The sequence below is a fragment of the Tachyglossus aculeatus genome, chromosome Y4 (genome assembly GCF_015852505.1).
Source record: "Tachyglossus aculeatus isolate mTacAcu1 chromosome Y4, mTacAcu1.pri, whole genome shotgun sequence".
NCBI lineage: Eukaryota > Metazoa > Chordata > Mammalia > Monotremata > Tachyglossidae > Tachyglossus > Tachyglossus aculeatus.
Window position 1 is genome coordinate 82,299 of NC_052096.1, and position 24,664 is coordinate 106,962.

At 45.0% G+C, this 24,664-nt stretch overlaps 1 protein-coding gene across 1 annotated transcript in view; it reads right to left on the reverse strand.

Moving 5' to 3' along the window:
* Positions 1-4,981: 4,981 nt before the first annotated feature.
* Positions 4,982-24,664, reverse strand: part of BDH2 (3-hydroxybutyrate dehydrogenase 2) — a 41,664-nt gene continuing 21,981 nt past the window's right edge. The window contains exons 7-10 of the mRNA XM_038769006.1: positions 20,487-20,600; positions 14,438-14,496; positions 13,497-13,589; positions 4,982-5,298 (exon numbers count right to left, since the gene is read on the reverse strand). Coding sequence (XP_038624934.1) covers positions 5,245-5,298; positions 13,497-13,589; positions 14,438-14,496; positions 20,487-20,600 — 320 coding nt within the window. The 3' untranslated portion in view covers positions 4,982-5,244. The remainder of the gene's footprint in view (positions 5,299-13,496; positions 13,590-14,437; positions 14,497-20,486; positions 20,601-24,664) is intronic.

Below are 24,664 nucleotides of genomic sequence, written 5' to 3' on the forward strand. Positions count from 1 at the left end.
ATAATAGAGTTGGTAGACATGATTCCTAACCACAAGGGGCTTACAGTCTATAAGGTGGGTAAGCATTAAAATAAATACATGTGTAGAAGTAGTAGAGATTTACAGTGGGGATATGCTGGTCTCCTCATGGACCTGATTCTGCTGACTGGGACCGTACCATCCAAAATAAACCATTTAAGAAGACAGGACTGGAGGAATCCTGAAAAATAGTGTGCTGACATGGGTAGCCCTCAGTAGCTTCCAAGGAAATAAAATGCAGTTTCGACACTACACTGCCATCCCTTCATCTGTAAATGGAGGCTATCAAGCATGATCCCCCTCTCTCCAGGCTCACATCTCCTCCTGCCTTCAGTACATCTCCATCTGGATGTCTGCCCGCCACCTAAAACTCAACACGTCCAAGACTGAACTCCTTGTCTTCCCTCCCAAACCCTGCCCTCTCCCTGACTTTCCCATCTCTGTTGACAGCACTACCATCCATCCTGTCTCACAAGCCCGCAACCTTGGAGTCATCCTCGACTCCGCTCTCTCATTCACCCCTCTCATCCAAGCCGTCACCAAAACCTGCCGGTCTCAGCTCTGCAACATTGCCAAGATCCGCCCTTTCCTCTCCATCCACACCGCTACCCTTCTCATTCAAGCTCTCATCCTACCCTGTCTGGACTACTCCTCAAAAATCTCCAGTGGCTACCAATCAATCTGCGCATCAGGCAGAAACTCTTCACCCTGGGCTTCAAGGCTGTCCATCACCTCGCCCCCTCCTACCTCACCTCCCTTTTCTCCTTCTACAGCCCAGCCCGCACCCTCCGCTCCTCTGCCGCTAATCTCCTCACCGTACCTCGTTCTCACCTGTCCCACCATCAACCCCCGGCCCACGTCATCCTCCGGGCCTGGAATGCCCTCCCTCTGCCCATCCGCCAAGCTAGCTCTCTTCCTCCCTTCAAGGCCCTGCTGAGAGCTCACCTCCTCCAGAAGGCCTTCCCAGACTGAGCCCCTTCCTTCCTCTCCCCCTCGTCCCCTTTTCCATCCCCCCATCTTACCTCCTTCCCTTCGCTACAGCACCTGTATATATGTATATATGTTTGTACATATTTATTACTCTATTTATTTATTTATATATTTATCTTACTTGTACATATCTATTCTATTTATTTTATTTTGTCAGTATGTTTGGTTTTGTTCTCTGTCTCCCCCTTCTAGACTGTGACCCCGCTGTTGGGTAGGGACTGTTTCAATATGTTGCCAATTTGTACTTCCCAAGCACTTAGTACAGTGCTCTGCACACAGTAAACGCTCAATAAATACAATTGATTGATTGACTGATTACAACAGTGCTTGGCACATAGTATACACTTAACAAATACCAACATTATTACTATTATTACAATTCAGCAACAAATAGAGAAAATCCCTGCTCACAACAGGCTCTCTTATGTACATAAGTGCGATGGGGCTGGGAGGGGGGGATGAATAAAGGGAGTAAATCCAAGGGCAAGGGTGATGCAGAAGGGAGTGGGAGAAAAGGAAATGAAGGTTTAGTCAGGGAAGGCTTCTTAGAGGAGATGTGCTTTCAATAAAGCTTTGAAGGTGGGGAGAGTAATTGTCTGGCAGATATGAAGAGGGAAGGAGTCCCAGGCATTGGGGACAAAATATATGAGATTGAGTTACAGTGAGTAGGTTGGCATTAGAGCAGTGAAGTATGTGGGCTAGGATGTAGCAGAAGAACACTGTGCTAAATGCTTGGGAGAGTACAATACAAAAGAGTAGGTGTAGATGATCCCTGCCCATAAGGAGTTTGCATACTGGTTGGAGCTACTGCTTAAATAATAATAATAATAATGGCATTTGTTAAGCGCTTACTATGTGCCAAGCACTGGAGGGGGATACAAGGTAATCAGGTTGTCCCACACTGGGCTCACAGTCTTAATCCCCATTTTCCAGATGAGGGAACTGAGGCCCAGAGAAGTGAAGTGACTTGCCCAAAGTCACACAGCTGACAAGTGGCGGAACCGGCATTAGAACCCAGGACCTCTGGCTCCCAAGCCCAGGCTCTTTCCACTGAGCCACGCAGCTTCTCGATAATAATAAGGAATGGAAGATATATTCAAAGCTACCACTGGAGAGTCTGAGTACTTCAGGGCTTAGTTGGCAGAGAAATCCAGAAGAGAATAGAAATCTTTTGGGGGAAGGCCTCCTAGAGGAGATCTGATTTCAGAAAGGCTTGGAAAATGAAGACAGCTGCGGTCTGCTGAATTTGAAGAGGGCAGGAGCAAGATGCACAGACAGGAAAGATGAGAACAAGGCATGGTGATTAGGAGCTGGAGTTGTGTGGGGAGAAGAGAGTGGTTAAAGTCACAAAGCAGGCAGAGCAGGGATTAGAACCCAGGTCCTCTGATTCTTGCGTGGTACAGATGTGGTCCTGGATGGCTTGCTGTAATAAAATTTATTGAGCCCTTACTGTGTGCAGAGCACTGTGCCATTCATTCATTCAATCACATTTATTGAGCACTTACTGCGTGCAGAGTACTGTACTAAGCGCTTGGGAAGTACAAGTTGACAACATATAGAGACGGTCCCTACCCAACAACGGGCTCACAGTCTAGAAGGGGGAAACGGACAACAAAACAAAACATGTAGACAAGTGTCAAGTCGTCAGAACAAACAGAACAAAGCTAAATGCACATCATTAACAAAATAAATAGAATAGTAAATATGTACAAGTAAAATAAATAGAGTGATAAATCTGTACAAACATATATACAGGTGCTGTGGGGAGGGGAAGGAGGTAGGGCCGGGGGGATGGGGAGGAGGAGAGGAAAAAGGGGGCTCAGTCTGGGAAGGCCTCTTGGAGGAGGTGAGCTCTCAGTAGGGCTTTGTAGGGAAGAAGAGAGCTAGCTTGGCAGATGTGTGGAGGGAGGGCATTCCAGGCCGGGGAAGGACGTAGGCCGGGGGTCGACGCGGGACAGGCGCGAACGAGGTACTGGGAAGCAAGTATTACCAAGCACTGGGAAACAGTTTACAAATAGTCAAGCCCTGAATTGGCCACCCCCTGCACTTCTACCACTGAGTTCCAAGGATCAGAGGTGGCACCCATGTCAGAGGGTCTTGGGAAGGGAATGCAGGGGCTCTGAAGCGAACTGGTGCAGTGGGCCTCTCCAGGAGAGACATTCCAGAATCAGAAGACCTTAGGCGTGGCCTAGGGGAAATAGGATAGAGTTGGGAATCAGGAGACCTGGGTTCTAATTCCAGCTCCACCGCTTGCCTGCTGCGTGACTTTGGGCACGGCCCTTTGCCGCTCTGTACCTCGATTTCCTTACTTGTAATGGGGGGATTAAATATCTGTTCTCCCTTCTCCTTAGATTTTGAACCCCATGTGGGAAAAGGACTACTTCTGATCTGATTGTATTGTGCTTAACAAACTCCAGAGTTATTGTTATTGCTACTATTAGAGAATTATTGTTTAGAGAATTATTATTAGAGAATTATTATTATTATTATTATTAGAGAAGCAGAGTGGCTCAGTGGAAAGAGCGCAGGCTTTGGAGTCAGAGGTCATGGGTTCAAATTCTGGCTCTGCCAATTGTCAGCCGTGTGACTTTGGGCAAGTCACTTAACTTCTCTGGGACTCAGTTCCCTCATCTGTAAAATGGGGATTAATGTGAGCTCCCCATGGGACAACCTGATCACCCTATAACCTCCCCAGCATTTAGAACAGTGCTTGGCACATAGTAAGCACTTAATAAATGCCATTATTATTATTATTGCTGCCAAAATGACAGATATGCATAAGTTTGAATACAGTGCATTCCACACGGAACTGCAAAACGCTCTGTGGGCCCGTGCGACTGCTATGTTTGAAAGACCTTCAGCGGCCACCTTAGGATGGTAGTCAGTGATTTACACATTGCTTCCTCTGGAATTGAGGTTGGTAGTGGCCACTAAAACTGCCTTCATCTTCTAAGCGGAAGGGGAGAATCCATGACACCAAGACTTAAAAAAGCCAGTTGCTGCTCCTCTTCTTCGGGTATATTGGCTTAAAATTTAACTCAATCTTATAAAGATTCATTAAAAGATAACCCCAGAAACACAGTTGAATACATAAAAGCTGTGATTTTACTTTGTAGTATTCATTCATTCATGCAATCATATTTATTGAGCACTTACTGTGTGCAGAGCACTCTACTAAGAGCTTGGGAGAGTACAATATGACAATAAACAGACACATTCCCTGCCCATAATGAGCCTGCAGTCTAGAAAAAGGAATAGTATTGTGAATGCTTTTGGACTCATCTATTTGTATCCCTGGGCCATTGTTGGAAGTTTGCCAACCAGCTACTTTTTCATCTGAGAACGCGCACACAAATTTCTACTCAGTCCTAAACCTGAGGCGTGGGATACCCAGGGTTAGAGAAGCAGTGTGGCTCAGTGGAAAGAGCCCGGGCTTGGGAGTCAGAGGTAATGGGTTCAAATCCCGCTCCGCCGCTTGTCAGCTGTGTGACCTTGGGCAAGTCACAACTTCTCTGTGCCTCAGTTACCTCATCTGTAAAATGGGGATTAAGATTGTGAGCCCCACGTGGGACAATCTGATCACCTTGTATCCTCCCTAGCACTTAGAACAGGGCTTTGCACATAGTAAGCACTTAACAAATACCAAAATTATCATTATTATCATTATTTTAGGATAAGGAATGAGCTCTCCCACTGTTCTGCTGCCGGGATCAGTATTTTTCCTAAATCGTTCTTCTTCTCTCCATGTTCCTGGCCCAGCCCTCCTCCTGTTTCCTGCAACTGCCAAAGTCAATGGTTGGTTCAACAAAGACACTCTGCAAGAGTGAAATGTAGATTCCTGTCCAGATCCATTGCAAACTTGGGTAGAGAGCAAACCTTTGGAACACTATGGACTGAAAATAAAAATCGCAATTATTTTATATTTTATTAGCTTGCTTAATTTTGGAAGGTCTACCAAGGAACACACACTCAAGAGTTTTATTTTATTTTATTTCAAAGAGAGTTGAAAATGTGCAGTATAGGAACAGGAAAGAAATCATAGTCCAAAACACTTGGAAAATAGCTGTACTAATTTCATCAGAGACTTCTTGATAATTTGAATAAGTCTAAGCGTTTCAGAAAAAAAACAACAGCTCAGCTAGTGTTACTGCGATGATGGTTTTGTTTCCATCCATTTCCATCCTCACTGTGGGCAAGAAAGTGCCAGTCTGTCCTGCCTCCAAGGAGGATCTGGCATCACAGACTCCAGCCTCCATCAATGATCATTTCATTGCCAGTCACATAAGCAGCCTGCAATGTCAAACACGGGATAAAAGAAGTTATTCTGAGAGGCTGCTATGCATAGTTCTCTGTTGGAAATAAGCACTGCAATGACTGAGAATAATCCAGTAAAGTAATGGCATGCTCAAGCGGTAAAAACCTATTACGTGAATCTTATTTTGGCAAGATATGCCTAGTGGAAAGAGCACGGGCCTGGGAGTCTGAGGAACTGGGTTCTAATCCAAGTTCTGCACTTGCCTGCGGTGTGACCTTGGGAAAGTCACTTAACTTCTCTGTAATTTATTCGTAATGTCTGACTCCCACTATAGACTGAATCCCTGTGTGCAAAGGGATTGTGGCTGCCAACTCCATTATATTGCTCTTCCCCAGGTGTTTAAGACAATGCTCTGCACACAATAAGGACTCGATAATCAACAATAAAGGAACTAGTAGTCAGGAACTACGCCAAAGATTAATGTTAGGAAGATTTGCTATGAAGAGCCTGGAAAAAAAGCATGAAACCTGCTGATGTAACAATCGCCACAAAAATACAAATTGTCAGTTCTGTGGTGTTTCCAGTGACCCCTGCATGGATCTGAATGCTGGACAGTGAAAAAATTGGATGGAAAGAGCATCCGTTCTGTTGAAATGTGGTGTTGGAGAAGTCTTTTGCGAATACCATGGACTGTCTGGACAAATGGGTTTTGGAGCAAATTAACCCAAGGTGCCTTTGGAAGGCCAAATGATTCAGATTAGCATATTTTGGATACATCATCAGGAAGGCTAATTCTCTGGAAAAGACCTAATGCTAGGAAAAGTCCAGGGCAAACGCAGAAGATGCAGAACAGCAGCTACATGGATAGAGACCATAACAACGGTAACAGAAGAACGATTAGCAAGGTTACAGATTATGGAAGAAGATAGGACTTTCTGGAGAAAATATATCCAGAGAGTTACCATGAATCAGAAATGACTTGACGGCATTTGATAATAATAATAAACACCACTGATTGGTTCTCTGTGCCTCAGTTTGCTCGTTTGTAAAATGGGGATTCAATAACTGTTCTCCCTCCTACAAGGACTGTTTCTGACCTGATGACCTCTTGTCTAGACCAATGGTTAGTAAAGTGCTTGGCACACAGTAAACACTTAAAAAAATACCTCTATTATCATTAGAATCACCTGGAAAGGCAGGGCCCTAGGGGAAGGTTGAGGAGGGAAGGAGGGAGAGAGGGAGGGAGAGAGGAAGGGAGAGAGAGTGTGTATACACACAATTACATTCAGCAAGGGCCTCAGGCTCATGGGAGCTGAGTTCACAATTCAAGCAGGGCAGGGGGCTGAACAAGCAGCAGAACCCGTAGCTGCCAAAATAAGAAAGAATTTCTCCCTTTCCCCCTCTGAATCAGCCTTCCGCTTTTGGCAACTCCTGCAGTGGGGGAAGTCCGGAGGCGGTGTTCTGGCTCTTCTAGATTAGACCTCAAAACCACCAATGTACCCAAACTACATGCAACATCTTTACTAGTTAATTTAGGTCACCACCAGTACAATGCATTAATTAAAGAGCAAGTAACTTTCATTTCTACAGCTCTTTTCATCCCCAAAGCCCTGAAAATATTTATTTTCCACCACCAGGGTTCTGGGAAAGATAAAAAGTGTTCACTGTGACACTCAGAACAACTTGAAACCAGCTGAAATGGATAAGAGCTATGTGGTTTCACTACCAGTTCTTTTGTTGGTAACGGGAGAGGGCAAAATGGATTCCCATTCTACCTTGCTCCCAAGCTCCCTTTACAGAAAAAAGGGAAATGACATTTGTGATTCTATGAAGCATGCTAGATTTTGTTCAAAACCCTTGCTGACTAGAAAATGGCAATTTCAATATACGATTTCAATGTAATGGTGTGCTGGGAAGCAGTGTGGCCCCATGGAAAGGGCACATGCCTGGAGGCTGTGGGACCTGGGTTCTCATCTCAGCTTCATCTCAGCTCCACCACTTGCCTGTTGTGTGACCTTGGACAAGTCACTTAACCTCTCTGTGCTCCAAATTTCACATCTGTAAAGTGGGGATTAAATACCTATTCTCCCTCCCCCTTAGACTGCAAACCCCAAGTGGGAAAGTATATAATTATAATGTTAATAATAATGATGGTATTTGTTAAGTGCTTACTATGTGCCAAGCACTGTTCTAAGCGCTGGGGTAGATACAGGGTAATCACATTGTCCCATATGGGGTGCACAAGCATGACTCAGTGGAAAGAGCATGGGCTTTGGAGTCAGAGGTCATGAGTTCAAATCCTGACTCTCCCAATTGTCAGCTGTGTGACTTTGGGCAAGTCACATAACTTCTCTGGGCCTCAGTTCCCTCATCTGTAAAATGGGGATTAAGACTGTGAGCCCCCAGTGGGACAACTGAATCACTTTGCAATCTCCCCAGCACTTAGAACAGTGCTTTGCACATAGTAAGCACTTAATAAATGCCATTATTATTATTATTATTATTATTATTATTATTATTATTATTAATCCCCATTTTATAGATGAGGTAACTGAGGCATGGAGACATTAAGTGATTTGTCCAAGGTCACATGGCAGACAAGCGGCGGAGCCGGGATTAGGACCCATAACCTCTGAATCCCAAGCCCGTGCTCTTTCCACTAAGCCACGCTGCTTCTCATCTGGTTCCAACCTGCTTATCTTGTATCTAGTACAGGGCTTGGCACACAATAAGCACATAATAAATGCCACTTCTACTATTTGGGCCATTCTACCTGGGAAATTTCTTTCTCCCCAACTATCTTGAGGGTTTCATACAATAAATATTTCCAGGGCTTTTGGGACATAAAGAGCTGTAGAAATGAAAGCTATCTGCTCTTTAATTAATGCATTTTACTGGCGGTGACCTAAATTAACTAGTAAAGACATTGCATGTAGTTTGGGTAAAGAAAAGGAGAAAGAGAAAATGTTAAGGGACGACTGGGGACCCCATATTTAAAAGAAGATGTTGACAGCAGTACGGCCTAGTGGAAAGAGCCTGGGAGATAAAGGGCAGGGGTTCTAATCCCAGCTCCGCCACTTCTCTGTGTGATCTTTGGCAAGTCACTAAACTTCTCTGTACCTCAGTTACATGCATTAACACTATGGGCCCCACATGGGTTATGGACTGGATCCAACATGATTTGCTTTTATCTACTCCAGAGCTTAGTGCAGTGCCCGGCACATATGAAATGCTTAACAGATATCATTAAAAAAAATTCCCTTTAAGACATAAAAATCGAGAGATATTGGAACCAGGAAAAGCAAAGCAAAAAGTAAGACAACTTTCTTTCACCACTCCTTGACAGGTCCATATTAACAATAACACTTACAATGATAATTGTGTTTGTTAAGCATTTACTATGTGCCAAACACTGTACTAAGTGCTGGCTAGGGTAGATAAAAGATAATAAGGTCAGACATAGTTCCTGTCCCACGTGGGGCTCACAGTTCAAGTACTGAATACCTATTCTACAGATGAATAAATTGAGGCACAGAGAATAATAATTAATAATAATTATGGTATTTGTTAAATGCTTACCACGTGCCAAGCACTGTTCCAAGCACTGGGGAGATACAAGGTATTCAGGCTGTCCCACGCAGGGCTCGCAGTCTTAATCCCCATTTTACAGGTGAGGTAACTGAGGCAAAGAGAAATGAAGTGAAATGCCCAAAGTCGCACAGCTGACAATTGGCGGAGCTGGGGTTTGAACCCATGACATCTGACTCCAAAGCCCATGCTCTTTCCACTGAGCCATGCTGCTTCTCTAATGATGTCTCACCATCATCTCAAACTCAATGTATTTAAAATCTAATTTCTTATCTCCCCTTCTAAACCCTATCCTAATTTCCCCAGCCTCCACCTTGCCACCAGATCGGAGCCCTGCAGCAGAGGGAAGACCTTACCCTGCCCTCATCCCATTGGGATTTCCCATCGGCCCCTGTTCCAGCCAGGAGTGGGTGAGAAATAACCAGATATAACTGTTAGGACTGTTGAACTCTGAGCCACAAGGAGCCTGAAGCTCTGCTCCACTAGGCAAAGCAAACTATTACTCTTATTGTATTGACCTTTGCCTGTGACACATGAATTTCTTATTGCTTCATCTTTCCCTTTGGTTTCACTGCTCACCTCTTCTCCCCATTTTGGGGACCATATCTAATTCTCACTAGGGTATTTTTTTCCTTGAACCCAGTACAATGCCTTGTTCCCTAATAAATTCCATTCACTAGCATGGTCTAATGAAAAGATCACAGTCCTTGGAGTCAGAGGACCTGGGTTCAGTCCCAGCTCTGCCACTTGTCTGCTGTGTGATCTTGGACAAGTCACTTAACATCTCTGTGCTTCAGTTTCCTCAACTGTGAAATGGGGATTAAATCCTATTCCCTCCTACTTAGACTGTGAGCCCTATGTACATAGCGATTGTGTCCGACCTGACATGGTACAAGCTTAACGAATAATAATAATAATAATAATGGCATTTATTAAGTGTTACTATGTGCAAAGCACTGTTCTAAGTGCTGGGGAGGTTACAAGGTGTTCAGGTTGTTCCAAGGGGGGCTCACAGTCTTAATCCCCATTTTACAGATGAGGTAACTGAGGCCCAGAGAAGTTAAGTGACTTGCCCAAAGTCACACAGCTGACAATTGGCAGAGCCGGGATTTGAACTGGTGACCTCTGACTCCAAAGCCCGTGCTCCCCACTGAGCCACGCTGCTTCTCTTCTTTGAAAGAATATCATTATTATTATTAGTAGCAGTAATAGTATTAGTTTATTAGCATTATTATTATTACATCCTCCCTGTCCCAGAAGCCCAAACCTCAGTCCCTCACTGTCTTTTAACGCTCAGATTCAATTAACCGCAAAATCTTGCCAATTCTTCCTCCAAAGCATTTCCTAGATTCATTCATTCTTTCAATCGTATTTATTGAGCACTTACTGTGTGCAGAGCTCTGTACTAAGCGCTTGGGAAGTACAAGTTAGATCTGTCCCTTTCTCTTTACCTGACTAGCCACTACTCCGGCTCAAGTTCTCATCATATCCCGGTTAGAGGACTATATCACTCTGAGCCCATTGGCGGGTAGGGACCATCTCTATATGTTGCCAACTTGTACTTCCCAAGCACTTAGTACAGTGCTCTACCACTCAATAAATACAACTGAATGAATGAATGAATCCCCATTTTCCAGATGAGGGAACTGAGGCCCAGAGAATAATAATAATAATAATGGCATATGCTAGGCGCTTACTATGTGCCAAGCACTGTTCTAAGAGCTGAGGGAGATACAAGGTTGTCAGGTTGTCCCACGTGGGGCTGACAGTCTTCATCCCCATTTTCCAGATGAGGGCACTGAGGCCCAGAGAATAATAATAATAATGGCATTTGTTAAGCGTTCTAGACTGTGAGTCCGTTGTTGGGTAGGGACCATCTCTATATGTTGCCAACTTGTACTTCCCAAGCGCTTAGTACAGTGCTCTGCACACAGTAAGCGCTCAATAAATACAATTGAATGAATGAATGAGTCAGCCTTCTCCCTGATCTCCCAGCCTCTAGCTTCTCCGCTCTTCGTTCGAGACTCCAAGCTCCCTGAAATGTCATTCAGCACATGTCTCACCACTCCTCAAACACTTCCGATGGTCACCCACCTCCATTGGCATCATTCAAAACTCCTTCTCTTTGGCATCCAAGCTCTCCGCCAGCTTTTCGAGCATGGCGTTGTGGATAGAGCACGGGCCCGGGAGTCAGAAGGTCATGTGTTCTAATCCTGGCTCCACCACTTGTCTACGGTGTGGTCTTGGGCAAGTTACTTCACTTCTCTGTGCTTCAGTTACCTCATCTGTAACATGGAGATTAAGACTGTGAGCCCCATCAGGGACAGGGACTGCGTCCAACCTGATTTGCTTGTATTCACCCCAGCACTTGGTACAGTGATGGTCAAGTGCTTAGTACAGTGCTCTGCACATAGTAAGTGTTCAATAAATACAACAATGAATGAATGAATAATAACAACAATAATGGCATTTATTAAGCACTTACTCTGTGCAAAGCACTGTTCTAAGCGCTGGGGAGCTTACAAGGTGATCAGGTTGTCCCACGGGGGGCTCACAGTCTTAATCCCCATTTTACAGATGAGGTAACTGAGGCCCAGAGAAGTTAAGTGACTTGCCCGAAGTCACACAGCTGACAATTGGCGGAGCCAGGATTTGAACCCATGACCTCTGAAACCCAAGCCCATGCTCTTTCAACTGGGCCACGCTGCTTCCCTACATAGTAAGCACTTAACAGATACCACAATTATTATTATTTTCCCATCTTTCCCATCAGCTCTCTTCCCCACTACTCTCCAGATCAGTCATTGCTGCATCCAAGTTCACTTTCTATCTCCAGTCTCTTGCTTAAACTCATCTTCTTCCAGCCTCAAACACCCTCCCTACCATGTCTGCAAGACCGCAGCCCTCCCCATCTTCAAAGCCTTCCTGAAATGCCACCTCTTCCAGGAAGACTTCCTCAAGCCTCAACACCCCAAAATTGTATGACGCTGACAGCCACCCTTTGCATTTAATAGTAATAATAACAGAGAATAACAATAATAATAACAGAATAACAGAATAATAATAACAGAAGTGTTATAATAATATAACACTAATAATAATAATAACAATAATAATAATAATAGATTTCCCTTAAATAAGGGAGAGAGATAAGGGAAAGGGAGAGATAATAATAATAATTGTTATTATTATTATTATGGTATTTGTTAAGCACTTACTATGTGCCAGGTAAGGTTGTGGGTTCAAATTCCAGCTCTACCAATTGTCAGCTGTGTGACCTTGGGCAAGTCACTTAACTTCTCTGTGCCTCAATTACCTCATCTGTAAAATGGGGATTAAGACTGTGAGCCCCATGTAGGACAACCGGATCCCCTTGTATCCCCCTCCAGCACTTACAACAGTACTTTGTACATAGTAAGAACTTAACAAATGACATCATTATTATTGTTATTATTATTATCAATCAATCAATCATATTTATTGAGCGCTTACTGCATGCAGAGCACTGTACTAAGCATTTGGGAAGTACAAGTTGGCAACATATAGAGACAGTCCCCATCCAACAGTGGGCTCACAGTCTAGAAGGGGGAGACAGAGAACAAAACCAAACATACTAACAAAATAAAATAAATAGAATAGATATGTACAAGTAAGATAAATAAATAAATAGAGTAATAAATATATAAAACATATATACATATATACAGGTGCTGTGGGGACGGGAAAGAGGTAAGATGGGGGATGGAGAGGGGGACGAGGGGAAGAGAGAAGGAAGGGGCTCAGTCTGGGAAGGCCTCCTGGAGGAGGTGAGCTCTGAGTAGGGCCTTGAAGGGAAGAAGAGAGCAGATGGGCGGATGGGCAGAGGGAGGGCATTCCAGGCCCGGGGGAATGACGTGGGCCGGGGGTCAATGGTGGGACAGGCGAGAATGAGGCACGGTGAGGAGATTAGCGGCAGAGGATTGGAGGGTGCGGGCTGGGCTGGGCTGGGCTGGGCGGGCTGGGCTGGAGAAGGAGAGAAGGGAGGTGAGGTAGGAGGGGGCGAGGGGATGGACAGCCTTGAAGCCCAGGGTGAGGAGTTTCTGCCTGATGCGCAGATTGATTGGTAGCCACTGGAGATTTTTTATTACTTTTTAAGCACTAGGGTGGATACAAGAAAATCGGGGTGGACACAGTCCCTGTCCCATGCTGGGCTCACAATCTCAAATCCCATTTTGCAGATGAGGTAACAGAGGCCCAGAGAAGTGAAATGACATGCCCAACGTCATACAGCAGACAAGTGGCGGAGCCGGCATTAGAACCCATGACCTTCTGACCACTACTTCATGCTGCATCTCAAATTTATTATATCCATTCTCAGTAGATATTTACATATTCATATAGTCAACAGTAGAGTCAATTCTGTATTCTGATTTATTCTGGTCCTTTTTCCTAACATAGTCAAACAATGATTTATCTTAGGTTTTCCTCCATTAGACTGTAAACTCCCTATGGACGGGGAACGAGTATTTTGCTTCTGTGATATTCTCCTGGGTGTGCAGCGCTGTGGCTCACACTGGGTGGATGCCCAATGGAGGCCTAGGATGGATTGACTGATTGGTCTTGGGTGAGCGGGAGGGGAGATGAAGTTGCCTGGAAGAATACCCACCTCATCAGAGGCCAGATACACGCAGAGAAGAGCTACCTCTTCAGCAGTGGCCATTCTTCCAGTCTTCTGTCTGGCTACGAAGTCGCTCAGGGCCTAGGATTGACATTCATTTCAGGTTGGTTCAACCTCAGCAAGACTATGCTGACCAGCTCCATTGCACATTTCTCCCTTTCCTGATCCCACCCTCTGGGATGCTCATCATACCAAGCCCATACACACAGCATCACGTTAGGAACATGTTCATCTTGTTTCCTTTTATTATGCTGGCTAATTTGTCCCAGTAGATGGTTAACTCCTCGTCTTTTCCTTCTTTTGCAATTTTTCTCAGTGCCTAGTAGAGTGTATTCTCTCCCAGCACTTAATTCAGTTCTGTGCCCACAGTAAGAGCTTAACAAATGCTCCTGCTACTGGACTCACTTAGTTATTTTACTGAGCACAAAGTGCTCCATAAAAACTGTTGCTGAGAATGATGAAGGGTTACAGTCAGGCTCGCAGCCTTGATTTATCATGCAGATTGTCCAATACTACAATTAATTGCTGATAGAGAAGCAGCATGGCTCAGTGGAAAGGGCACAGGCTTGGGAGCCAGAGGTCATGGGTTCTAATCTCTGCTCCGCTACTTATAGGCTGTGTGACTTTGGGCAAGTCACTTAACTTCTGTGAGCCTCAGTTACCCAACTGTAAAATGGGGATTAAGACTGTGAGCCCACATGGGACAACCTGATCATCTTGTATCCCCCCCAGGGCTTAGAACAGTGCTTTGCACATAGTAGGCGCTTAACAAATACCATTATTATTATTATTATTTTTATTATCAGATCCTTGATAACCACACTGAACCTTTTCCCCAATCCTCTCAACACATTTAGCCGCTAATCTAAAATTGACTCTAGCACATCAGAAAAAGGGTTATGAAAATAAAACAAATTGCACTTGTCTACCTGCTCCGGGTCGGGCCTGGCTTGGATTCTATCCCGCAGAGATGGGGTATCCACCGTCCCTACAAGGGGAGAAATTGTGCTTCATTTGTTACTTGCCCTGAACATAAAGTTGACATTATTTTTTTAAGTGGCATTTATTAAGCGCTTACTATGTGCAAAGCATTGTTCTAAGCACTTGGGAGGTTACAAGGTGATCAAGTTGTCCCATGGGGCGCTCACAGTCTTAACCCCCATTTTACAGATGAGGTAAACTGAGCAACAGAGAAGTGAAGTGACTTGCCCAAAGTCACACAGCTGACAGTTAGCGGAGCCAGGATTTGAACCCATGATCTCTGACTCCAAAGCCCGTGCTCTTTCCACTGAGCCACGCTGTTTCTCACACTGCTCTTGTATCTACCTCAGTGCTTAGTACAATGCCTGGCACATAGTAAGTGCTTAACAATTATTATTATTATCTCACAGAGTGGATACTTAGCGAGCTGAGGTCATCCTCTAAGACAATGGCAGAGCTAGTATGAATCCAGGAAATCTGATCTCGATTATAACATTTAGTTAAACTGTGCTTATAGAAATCAGACTATTTTGTTAATTTGGTTTGAGAGATAATTTGGTCAGTTATTTCCGAAGAGCCACAAAGGGGTTTCAAAATTTCTGGTATTGTCTGTATGGAAAACAGTGCTGTCTAGTGGAAAGAGCCCGTACCTGGGAGTTAGAGGATCACTTCTGCTGACCTTTTGTCTGAGGCTCAATGCTTCTTTAGATGGGAATTTTAATAAATTTTTATGTGCACATTTGTGACACTGTGAAGCCAGGGTGAGCTTTGAACTCTCTCAAGTCCCCTTGGGGCTGGGCTTCAAGGGTAACCCAACGCTGCAAATTTTCCATCTTAAAAGTAAACATCTTTCAATCTGGTTCAGGGGAGGTGTCCCCAAGACACTCAAGTCAAGTCTTTGGCCCCAAGAAAGATGCCATCAGCTGCTTCCAGCCCTCCCACATCGGATGGCAATGGATGGCCTGTGGGGCCCGGTCTTTGCGGTGGTTGGGAAATTGGGTGGGGTGAGAGGAGAGAGGAAGAACAGTTGGGAATGTTGCCTTCCTCTCCTTCCACTCTACCCAATCAAAAGCCAGCTCCACAGCTGGATCTCTGACACTGGATGTCCAAGGCAGGCCTGTGAGCCTGTTGTTGGGTAGGGACTGTCTCTGTATGTTGTGTTACATGATGTGTATATAGCTATAATTTGATTTATTCTGATGGTATTGACGCTTGTCTACTTGTTGTTTTTTTTGTCTGTCTCCCGCTCCTAGACTGTAAGCCCACTGTTGGGTAGGTACTGTCTCTCTTTATTGCTGAACTGTACTTTCCAAGTGCTTAGTACAGTGCTCTGCACACAGTGAGCGTGCGATAAATACGATTGAATGAATGAATGAATCAAGGACCTGGGTTAGTAGAACTATTGCCTTCATGGTTACACTTACATCCCTTCCCTCCTGTTTACTATATTTTGTTAATGATGTGTACATCCCTTCCCTCCTGTTTACTATATTTTGTTAATGATGTGTATATAGATATAATTCGATTTATTCTGATGGTACTGACACCTGTCTACTTGTTTTGTTTTGTTTTTGTCTGTCTCCCTGCTTCTAGACTTTGAGCCCATTGTTGGATACGGATTGTCTCTCTTTCTTGCTGAATTGTAGTTTCCAAGTGCTTACTCCAGTGCTTGCTCTGCACAAAGTGAGCGCTCAATAAATACGATTGAATGAATGAATAAATGCTCCCAGGCTGTCCGTGGATGATCGTGGTCCTGTTATCACTCAATCAGCTCAGCATCCTCGCAGCCAGCCCCGGAACACCTACCTTCACTGGGTGTTTCGAATGGAATGTGGTGGAGGGATTGGGGAATGTTTATCTGATCACGTGGGGCTGCTGGGATTTGGTGTGCCATGTATCGGGAGAAAGGTTTGTGCATGTGTTTCGGGGGTCTGAGGAACTGAATACTACAGCGTGAGTTTCCCTGAATGTGGGATTTTGAAAGACTGCAACCTTGACATTATAAGAGGACTGGGAGTCGGGTCAACGTGGAGAGCCAAGGGGGGCAGCGGGGGCGGGGAGACTCGACACTTGCTCTTCCCAGAACCCACCGACTGCTCCAGAGGGGAGTAACTTCATTCACTGATTCATTCGTATTTAGTGAGTGCTTACTGTGTGCACAGCCCTGTACTAAGTGCTTGGGAGAGTATGCTGTAACAATAAACAGACACATTCCCCGTCCACAACGAGCTTAGGGTCTAGAGGGGGAAATGGACATCAATATAAATGAATAAATTACAAATATGTACATAAGTGCTGTAGGGCTGGGAAGGGGGATGAATAAAGGGAGCAAAGTAACTTGGCCTAATGGCTAGGACACAGAACTGGGAGCTAGGAGACCTGAGTTTTACTACCAGCTCTGGTGCTCGACTGCCATACGAACTTGATCAAATCACTTTACTTCTCTTTGCCTCAGTCTCCTTATCTGTAAAATGGGGACAAAATATCTGTTTTCTCTCCCCCTTAGACAAGGAGTCCCATGTGGAACAGGGACTGTGTCTCACCTGATTAACTCGTACCTATACCAGCATTTCGTATAATGCTTGGCACCTAGTAAATGCTTAACAAATACCACAATTATTATTTTTATTAAGTTTTCCACAAAAAAATCTCCAAGACTGTTTAGACTTTTTAAAGTTCTCCCTGGCTTGAGCTACGTGAAATAGCTCCCTCTGGAGATTCAGTCAATCCTAAAGACCTCTGGAGTATAATCCTGGAAATGACTGTTTTATGAGAGGGTTGACAAATTTCCAGCTCAGATGAAGTTTAGGCCCAAGAAAACCACACCCATTTTCTGTATACTAAAAATTCCAAATCTCCTGACTTTATGCTCAACACTTTAGTCCTAGAATATGTTACTTTTCAGAAGATGCCAAAGATGGCCATCAAAAATGGTGATTAATTCCCAACATTCTAAGTCACAGAAACCCATCAGCCATCTTCAGCTCTTATGTACTTACTTATACCTCTCCTTAAATTTTATGACCCCACATTTATTCAATTATTTATTTTTATTGCTCCGCTTGTAGAGCAAGGGGAAGCAGCATGGTTTACTGAATAGAGCACGGGCCTAAGGGTCAGGTCATGGGTTCTAATCCTGACTCCGCCACTTGTCGGCTGCATGGCCTTGGGCAAGTCACTTAACTTCTCTGTGCCTCACTTATCTCACCTTTTAAATGGGGATTAAAACTGGGAGCTCCATGCGGAACAGGGACTGTGTCCAACCCAATTTGTTTGTATCCACCCCAGCACATACTACAGTGCTTGGAACATAGTAAGCGATTAACAAATAGAACAATTATTATTATTATTATAATTATTATTATAATTATTATTATAAATACTTTTATGCTGTCTCCCCTGTTAAAATGCAAGCTCCTTGTGGACACAAAATGTGTTTCTTGCTTGTTTTGTCCTTCCAAGGTGCTCTTTCTATTACTAGTGGGGACCTAGAGTTTTATTTCATTCATTCAGTCATATTTATTGAGCACTTACTGTGGGCAGAGCACTGTACTACATGTAAGGGAAAGTACAATAATAATAATAATAATAATAATGGCATTTATGAAGCGCTTACTATGTGCAAAGCACTGTTCTAAGCACTGGGGAGGTGACAAGGTGATCAGGTTGTCCCACGGGGGGCTCACAGTCTTCATCCCCATTTTATAGATGAGGTAACTGAGGCACAGAGAAGTGAAGTGACTTGTCCAAAGTCACCCAGCTGACAATTGGCAGAGACAGATTCAAACCCATGACCTCTGACTCCAAAGCCCGGGCTCTTTCCACTGAGCCACGCTGCAATACACCAATAACCTACACATTCCCTGCCCATAATCAGTTTACAGTCTAGCACGGGGAGACAAACATCAATACAAATAAATAATTTACAGATAATGTGCATTAAGTGCTGTGGGGCTGGGAGGGGGGAAGAGCAAAGGGAGCAAGTCAGGGTGATCCAGAAGGGAGTGGGAGAAGAGGAAAGCTGGGGGCCTAGTCTGGGAAAGCCTCTTGGAGGAGATGTGCCTTCAATAAGGCTTTGAAGGTGGGGGAGAGTAATTGTCTGTCAAATTTGGGTAGGCTCCAGGCTCCAGGCCAGAGGCAGGCCATGGACCAGGGGTCAGCGGCAAGACAGCTAAATCCCTCCCTCTACTATGCTACCCTCTTTGCTGGAGGCCTGGCCCTGGGAAATCTTCATGTCATATTCTCCAGGTCATCTTGGAGACAAGCCGATCTCTCTTCTGATGCCACCACTCCACACAGTCACTGAGTCAGAGCTGTAAGAGTCTCATGACCTTGTTCCCCTCAGGGTATTTTCCAAACCTTTTCCAAAGCACAGAAGCCCGGAGAATTCATACTTCCCAGGCTACATTGCTACTCATTTTCCTGTGGCACCATGCTTAAAAAAAGTTGGGGGACCTGAAGCAATTGGCTTACCATGTAGGTTCAACATTAGGTAACAATTTTTTTATTGGTTAGGCATTTACTCTGTGCCACACACTGTACAAAGCGCTAGGGTAGATTGATACCTGATAATCAGGTGAGACACAGTCCCTGTCCCACATGGAGCTCACCATCCAAGGGGAAGGGAAAACAGATATTTCTCCAGTGGCTACCAATCAATCTGCACACCAGGCAGAAACTCCTCACCCTGGGCTTCAAGGCTCTCCATCACCTCGCCCCCTCCTACCTCACCTCCCTTCTCTCCTTCTACAGCCCAGCCCGCACCCTCCGCTCCTCCGCTGCTAATCTCCTCACCGTACCTCGTTCTCGCCTGTCCTGCCATCGACCCCCGGCCCACGTCATCCCCCGGGCCTGGAATGCCCTCCCTCTGCCCATCCGCCAAGCTAGCTCTCTTCCTCCCTTCAAGGCCTTGCTGAGAGCTTACCTCCTCCAGGAGGGCTTCCCAGACTGAGCCCCTTCCTTCCTCTCCCCCTCGTCCCCCTCTCCATCCCCCTCATCTTACCTCCTTCCCTTCCCCACAGCACCTGTATATATGTATATATGTTTGTACATATTTATTACTCTATTAATTTATTTATTTATCTTACTTGTACATATCTATTCTATTTATTTTATTTTGTTAGTATGTTTGGTTTTGTTCTCTGTCTCCCCCTTTTAGACTGTGAGCCCACTGTTGGGTAGGGACTGTTTCTATATGTTGCCAATTTGTACTTCCCAAGCGCTTAGTACAGTGCTCTGCACACAGTAAGCACTCAATAAATATGATTGATGATGATGATGATGATTGAGTGCTTACTGTGTGCAGAGCACTGTACTAAGCGCCTGGGAAGTACAAGTTGGCAACATATAGAGACGGTCCCTACCCAACAGTGGGCTCACAGTCTAGAAGGGGGAGATAGAGAACAAAACATATTAACAAAATGAAATAAATAGAATAAATATGTACAAGTACAATAAATAAATAAATAGAGTAATAAATACGTACAAACATATATACAGGTACTGTGGGGAATGGAAGGAGGTAAGGCAGTGGGGATGCAGAGGGGGAGGAGGGGGAGAGGAAGTAGAGGGCTCAGTCTGGGAAGGCCTCCTGGAGGAGGTGAGCTCTCAGTAGGGCCTTGAAGGGAGGAAGAGAGCTAGCTTGGTGGATGTGGGGAGGGAGGGCATTCCAGGCCAGGGGGATGATGTGGGCCGGGGGTCGACGGCGGGGGTGAGAACGAGGCATAGTGAGGAGATTAGCGGCAGAGGAGTGCAGGGTGCGGGCTGGGCTGTAGAAGAAGGGCAGGGAGGTGAGGTAGGAGGGGGCGAGGTGATGGAGAGCCTTGAAGCCCAGGGTAGGGAGTTTCTGCCTGATGCGTAGGTTGATTGGTAGCCACTGGAGATTTTTGAGGAGGGGAGTAGCATGCCCAGAGCGTTTCTGGACAAAGACAATACACCACAGCCCCAACCCAGACCTGCGTTCCAAATCCCAAGTGCAGTGACCAGGAAAAAACTCACCGGGACAAATGCAGTTGCATCTGATGCCTTGATGGATGAAGTCTGCTGCCACAGATTTGGTCAGTCCAATCACAGCTGCTTTGGAGGTGCTGTATACACATCTGTTTACCACCCCTGATGACAGAAGACAACAAAAAGACAGAGGGGGAATCAATATAATGAGATCACAAGAAACATTAAACTGGGACAGTCGCTAGCCCCCCCAGAGACACTCGGATGGACAGTGTGATGGTGTCTGGCTTGCCGTCTTTCACCATGATCCCCATTAAATAGTGGATACACACTCAGATTTTCCTATGACTCTTAATCAGCATTTCCTAATTAATCCTCCACTCTCCCAGTCATGCCATATACTGTTCGTGCGTTCATTATTGTTATATTAAGCCTCTTAACATAATAATAATAATAATGATGATGGTGGTATTTGTTTAGCACTTACTATGTGCAAAGCACTGTTCTAAGTGCTGGGTGTGATACAAGGTGATCAGGTTGTCCCAAGTGGGGCTCACAGTCTTAATCCCCATTTTACAGATGACGTAACTGAGGCTCAGAGAAGTTAAGTGGCTAGTCCAAGGTCAAACAGCAGACATGTGGCGGAGCTGGCACTCGAACCCATGACCTCTGACTCCAAAGCCCGTGCTCTTTCCACTGAGCCACGCTACTTCTAATGTTTATCCATCAACCAATCAACAGTACTTACTGCATGCTTACTCTGTGATAAGCATGTGGGAGAGTCCAGTAGAGTTTACGGACATGATTCTTGCCCTCAAAGACATTACACTCTAGCTGGGGAGACAGACTGAGCCCCCTTTCTCCTTTCCTCCTCCCCATCCCCCCCCGCCCTACCTCCTTCCCCTCCCTACAGCACCTGTATATATATTTCTACAGATCTATTACCCTATTTATTTTACTTCTACATATTTACTATTCTATTTATTTTGTTAATGATGTGCATATAGCTTTAATTCTATTTGTTCTGACGATTTTGACACCTGTCTACATATTTTGTTGTCTGTCTCCCCCTTCTAGACTGTGAGCCCATTGTTGGGTAGGGACCATCTCTGGATGTTGCCAATTTGCAGTTCCCAAGCGCTTAGTACAGTGCTCTGCACACAGTAAGTGCTCAATAAATAATAATAATAATAACGGCATTTATTAAGCACTTACTATGTGCAAAGCACTGTTCTAAGAGCTGGGGAGGTTACAAGGTGATCAGGTTGTCCCACAGGGGGCTCACAGTCTTAATCCCCATTTTACAGATGAGGCAACTGAGGCATAGAGAAGTCAAGTGACTTGCCCAAAGTCACACAGCTGACAATTGGCAGAGCCAGGATTTGAACCCATGACCTCTGACTCCAAAACCCGTGCTCTTTCCACTGAGCCATGCTGCCTCTCCTATAGGCAAAAAGGGACAAAGCAGACAAGTGGCAGAGCTAGGACTAGAACCCAGACCCGTGCTCTATCCAGTAGGCCACATTGCTTCTCTTGAAGCCACCTACTTGAGAAGAATGAAACATGTAAACTGGGATGTTGGGAGAGAAGAATAAATATAAGCTGGAGGGAGAATGCTGATAGAGCCCAGGCCCGGGAGTCAGAAGGTCCTGGGTTTTAATCCTGCTCTGCAAAACACATGGCTCTGCTGAAAAATGTGCTATTTGCAAACCCCCCCTCAATTTTCTGTACTCTGGTAAGAAAAGGAGTTGGAAACGAGCTCCATGAAAAAGACTTTCACTCTGCAGTATAGACTGTACTTGCTTTTGTATTCTGTTACTTGAAGGCTCCAGTATCCTATGTCAGTCCTTTGTTAAGAAGTCTTTTTTTTTTTCAACGCACTATCAGTATGTGTACTGATATGGTGCTAGGAGGGTATTTCTGTGGAAGGCATTTGAATGACAACTACGAATGAATGAATGAATGAAAATTAATTGTTGGTAGGGCAAGCAGGAGAGTGTAACATATAGACATAAGTGGTTTTAGACAGGAGGGGAAGGGGAGAGTACTTAGGGAAGCAGCATGGCTCAGTGGAAAGAGCCCAGGCTTGGGAGTCAGAGGTCATGGGTTCAAAGCCTGGCTCTACAGCTTGTCAGCTGTGTGACTTTGGGCATGTCACTTAATTTCTCTGTGCCTCAGTTACCTCATCTGTAAAATGGGGGTTAAGACTGTAAGCCCCACATGGAACAACCTGATCACCTTGTTTCCTCCCCAGTGCTCTGCACCTAGTAAGCACTTAACAAATACCAAAAATCATTATTATTACTATTACCTAAGTGCTTAGCGGTATGGGCTTGAATGCCTATATCTATTCTCAGACCCCTTTAACTACTTATATTTATCTATGTCTGTCTGCCCATTTTAGACTGAAGGCTTCCTAAGAGCAATACTACTACTACTAATAATAATTGTAGTCTGTGTGCCAGGCACTGTACTAAGCGCTGGGGTGGATACAAAGTAATCAAGATGGACACGGTCCCTGTCCCACGTGTGGCTCACAGTCTCGCTCCCCATTTTACACGTGAGGTAACTGAAGCCCAGAGAATTGAAGTGACTTGCCCAAGGTCACACAGCAGAAAAGTGGCAGAGCCAGAATTAGAACCCATGACCCTCTGACCCCCAGCCCCGGGCTCTATCCACTAGGTCATGGGGACCATGTGTGCATGCGGACCCTGGAGTCCAGGGAAATAGAAGAGAGGACAGGGTCCAAAGGGGCTGTACTAAACATCACCAGTATGGTCGTGGGTTCTAATCCCGGCTCTGCCACTTGTCAGCTGTGCGACTTTGGGCAAATAACTTCTCTGGGCCTCAGTGACCTCATCTGGAAAATGGGGATTAAGACTGTAAGCCCCACCTGCGACAACCTGATTACCTTGTATCTATCCCAGCTCCTAGAACAGTGCTTGGCACATAGTAAGAGCTCAACAAATACCAACATTATTATTATTATTACCAGTACAATTCAACCGGGAAACCTTTGTCCCCGTCTCCGTCCCCAACCATACACTCCCTAAGCCAGTCACTGTATCATGGAGTAAGAATCACTCAGTGTTAGCCAAGCCACAGGTGGCCACCAGAGTTGGAACAGTCATAGAGTTTTTAGAATCATGTGGGGAGGGCATAAACTTTGGTCAATAGAGGAGCAGCATGGTCTAGTGGAAAGAGCATAGACCTGGGAACCAGAAGACTCTAATCCCAGATCCACCACTTGCCTGCTGAGTGACCTTGGACAAGTCATTTAATTTCTCTGGGCCTCGGTTTCTTCATCTGTGAAATAGGGATGAAATGCCCTTTGACTGGGAGCCCCTGGGAATCATCTAATCCCAGATCCACCACTTGCCTGCTGAGTGACCTTGGATAAGTCATTTAATTTCTCTGGGCCTCAGTTTCTTCATCTGTAAAACAGGGACTAAATGCCCTTTGAGAGCCCCATGTGGGACTGTGCCCAATTTGATTATCTTGTATTTACTCCAGACCTTATACAGTGCTTTTCACATAGAGTTTAAAAGATGTCACAGTTATTCTTGTACTCTCCCAAGTGCTTAGTATAGTGCTCTGCACAGAGAAATCAATGGATTGATTGACCCCCACCTCAAGCAACTTGGGCCTCAGTCCACATGGTCTGCAAACGGAGATGGGTTCCTAGGGGGATAGTTTATTTTTATGATATTTGTTAAGCGTTTACTATGTGACAGGCACTGTTCTAAGCTCTGGGGTAGATAGAAAGTAATCAGTTTAGACACTGCCCATGTCCCACATACGGTTTACAGTCTTAAACCCCATTTTTCAGATGAGGTAACCAAGGCTCCGCCAATTGTCAGCTGTGTGACTTTGGGCAACTCACTTCACTTCTCTGGGCCTAAGTTACCTCATCTATAAAATGGGGATTAAGACTGTGAGCCCCACAAGGGACAACCTGATCACCTTGTAACCTCCCCAGCACTTAGAACAGTGCTTTGCACACAGTAAGCACTTAATAAATGCCACCATCATTATTATTATTAATAATATCCACTATCCAATTTGTGTTAATTCATCCTAAAATCCTGCAGGAGCTGGTGATACTCACTCTGTGAACCTCCTCCTTCAACACACTACGTATGTTTCTCTCTATTCAGGGTCCAATATTCTCTGTTGGTCTCTCTTGCCTGTTTGGGGACACAGCTCAGTTATGGCCACTGGAATTG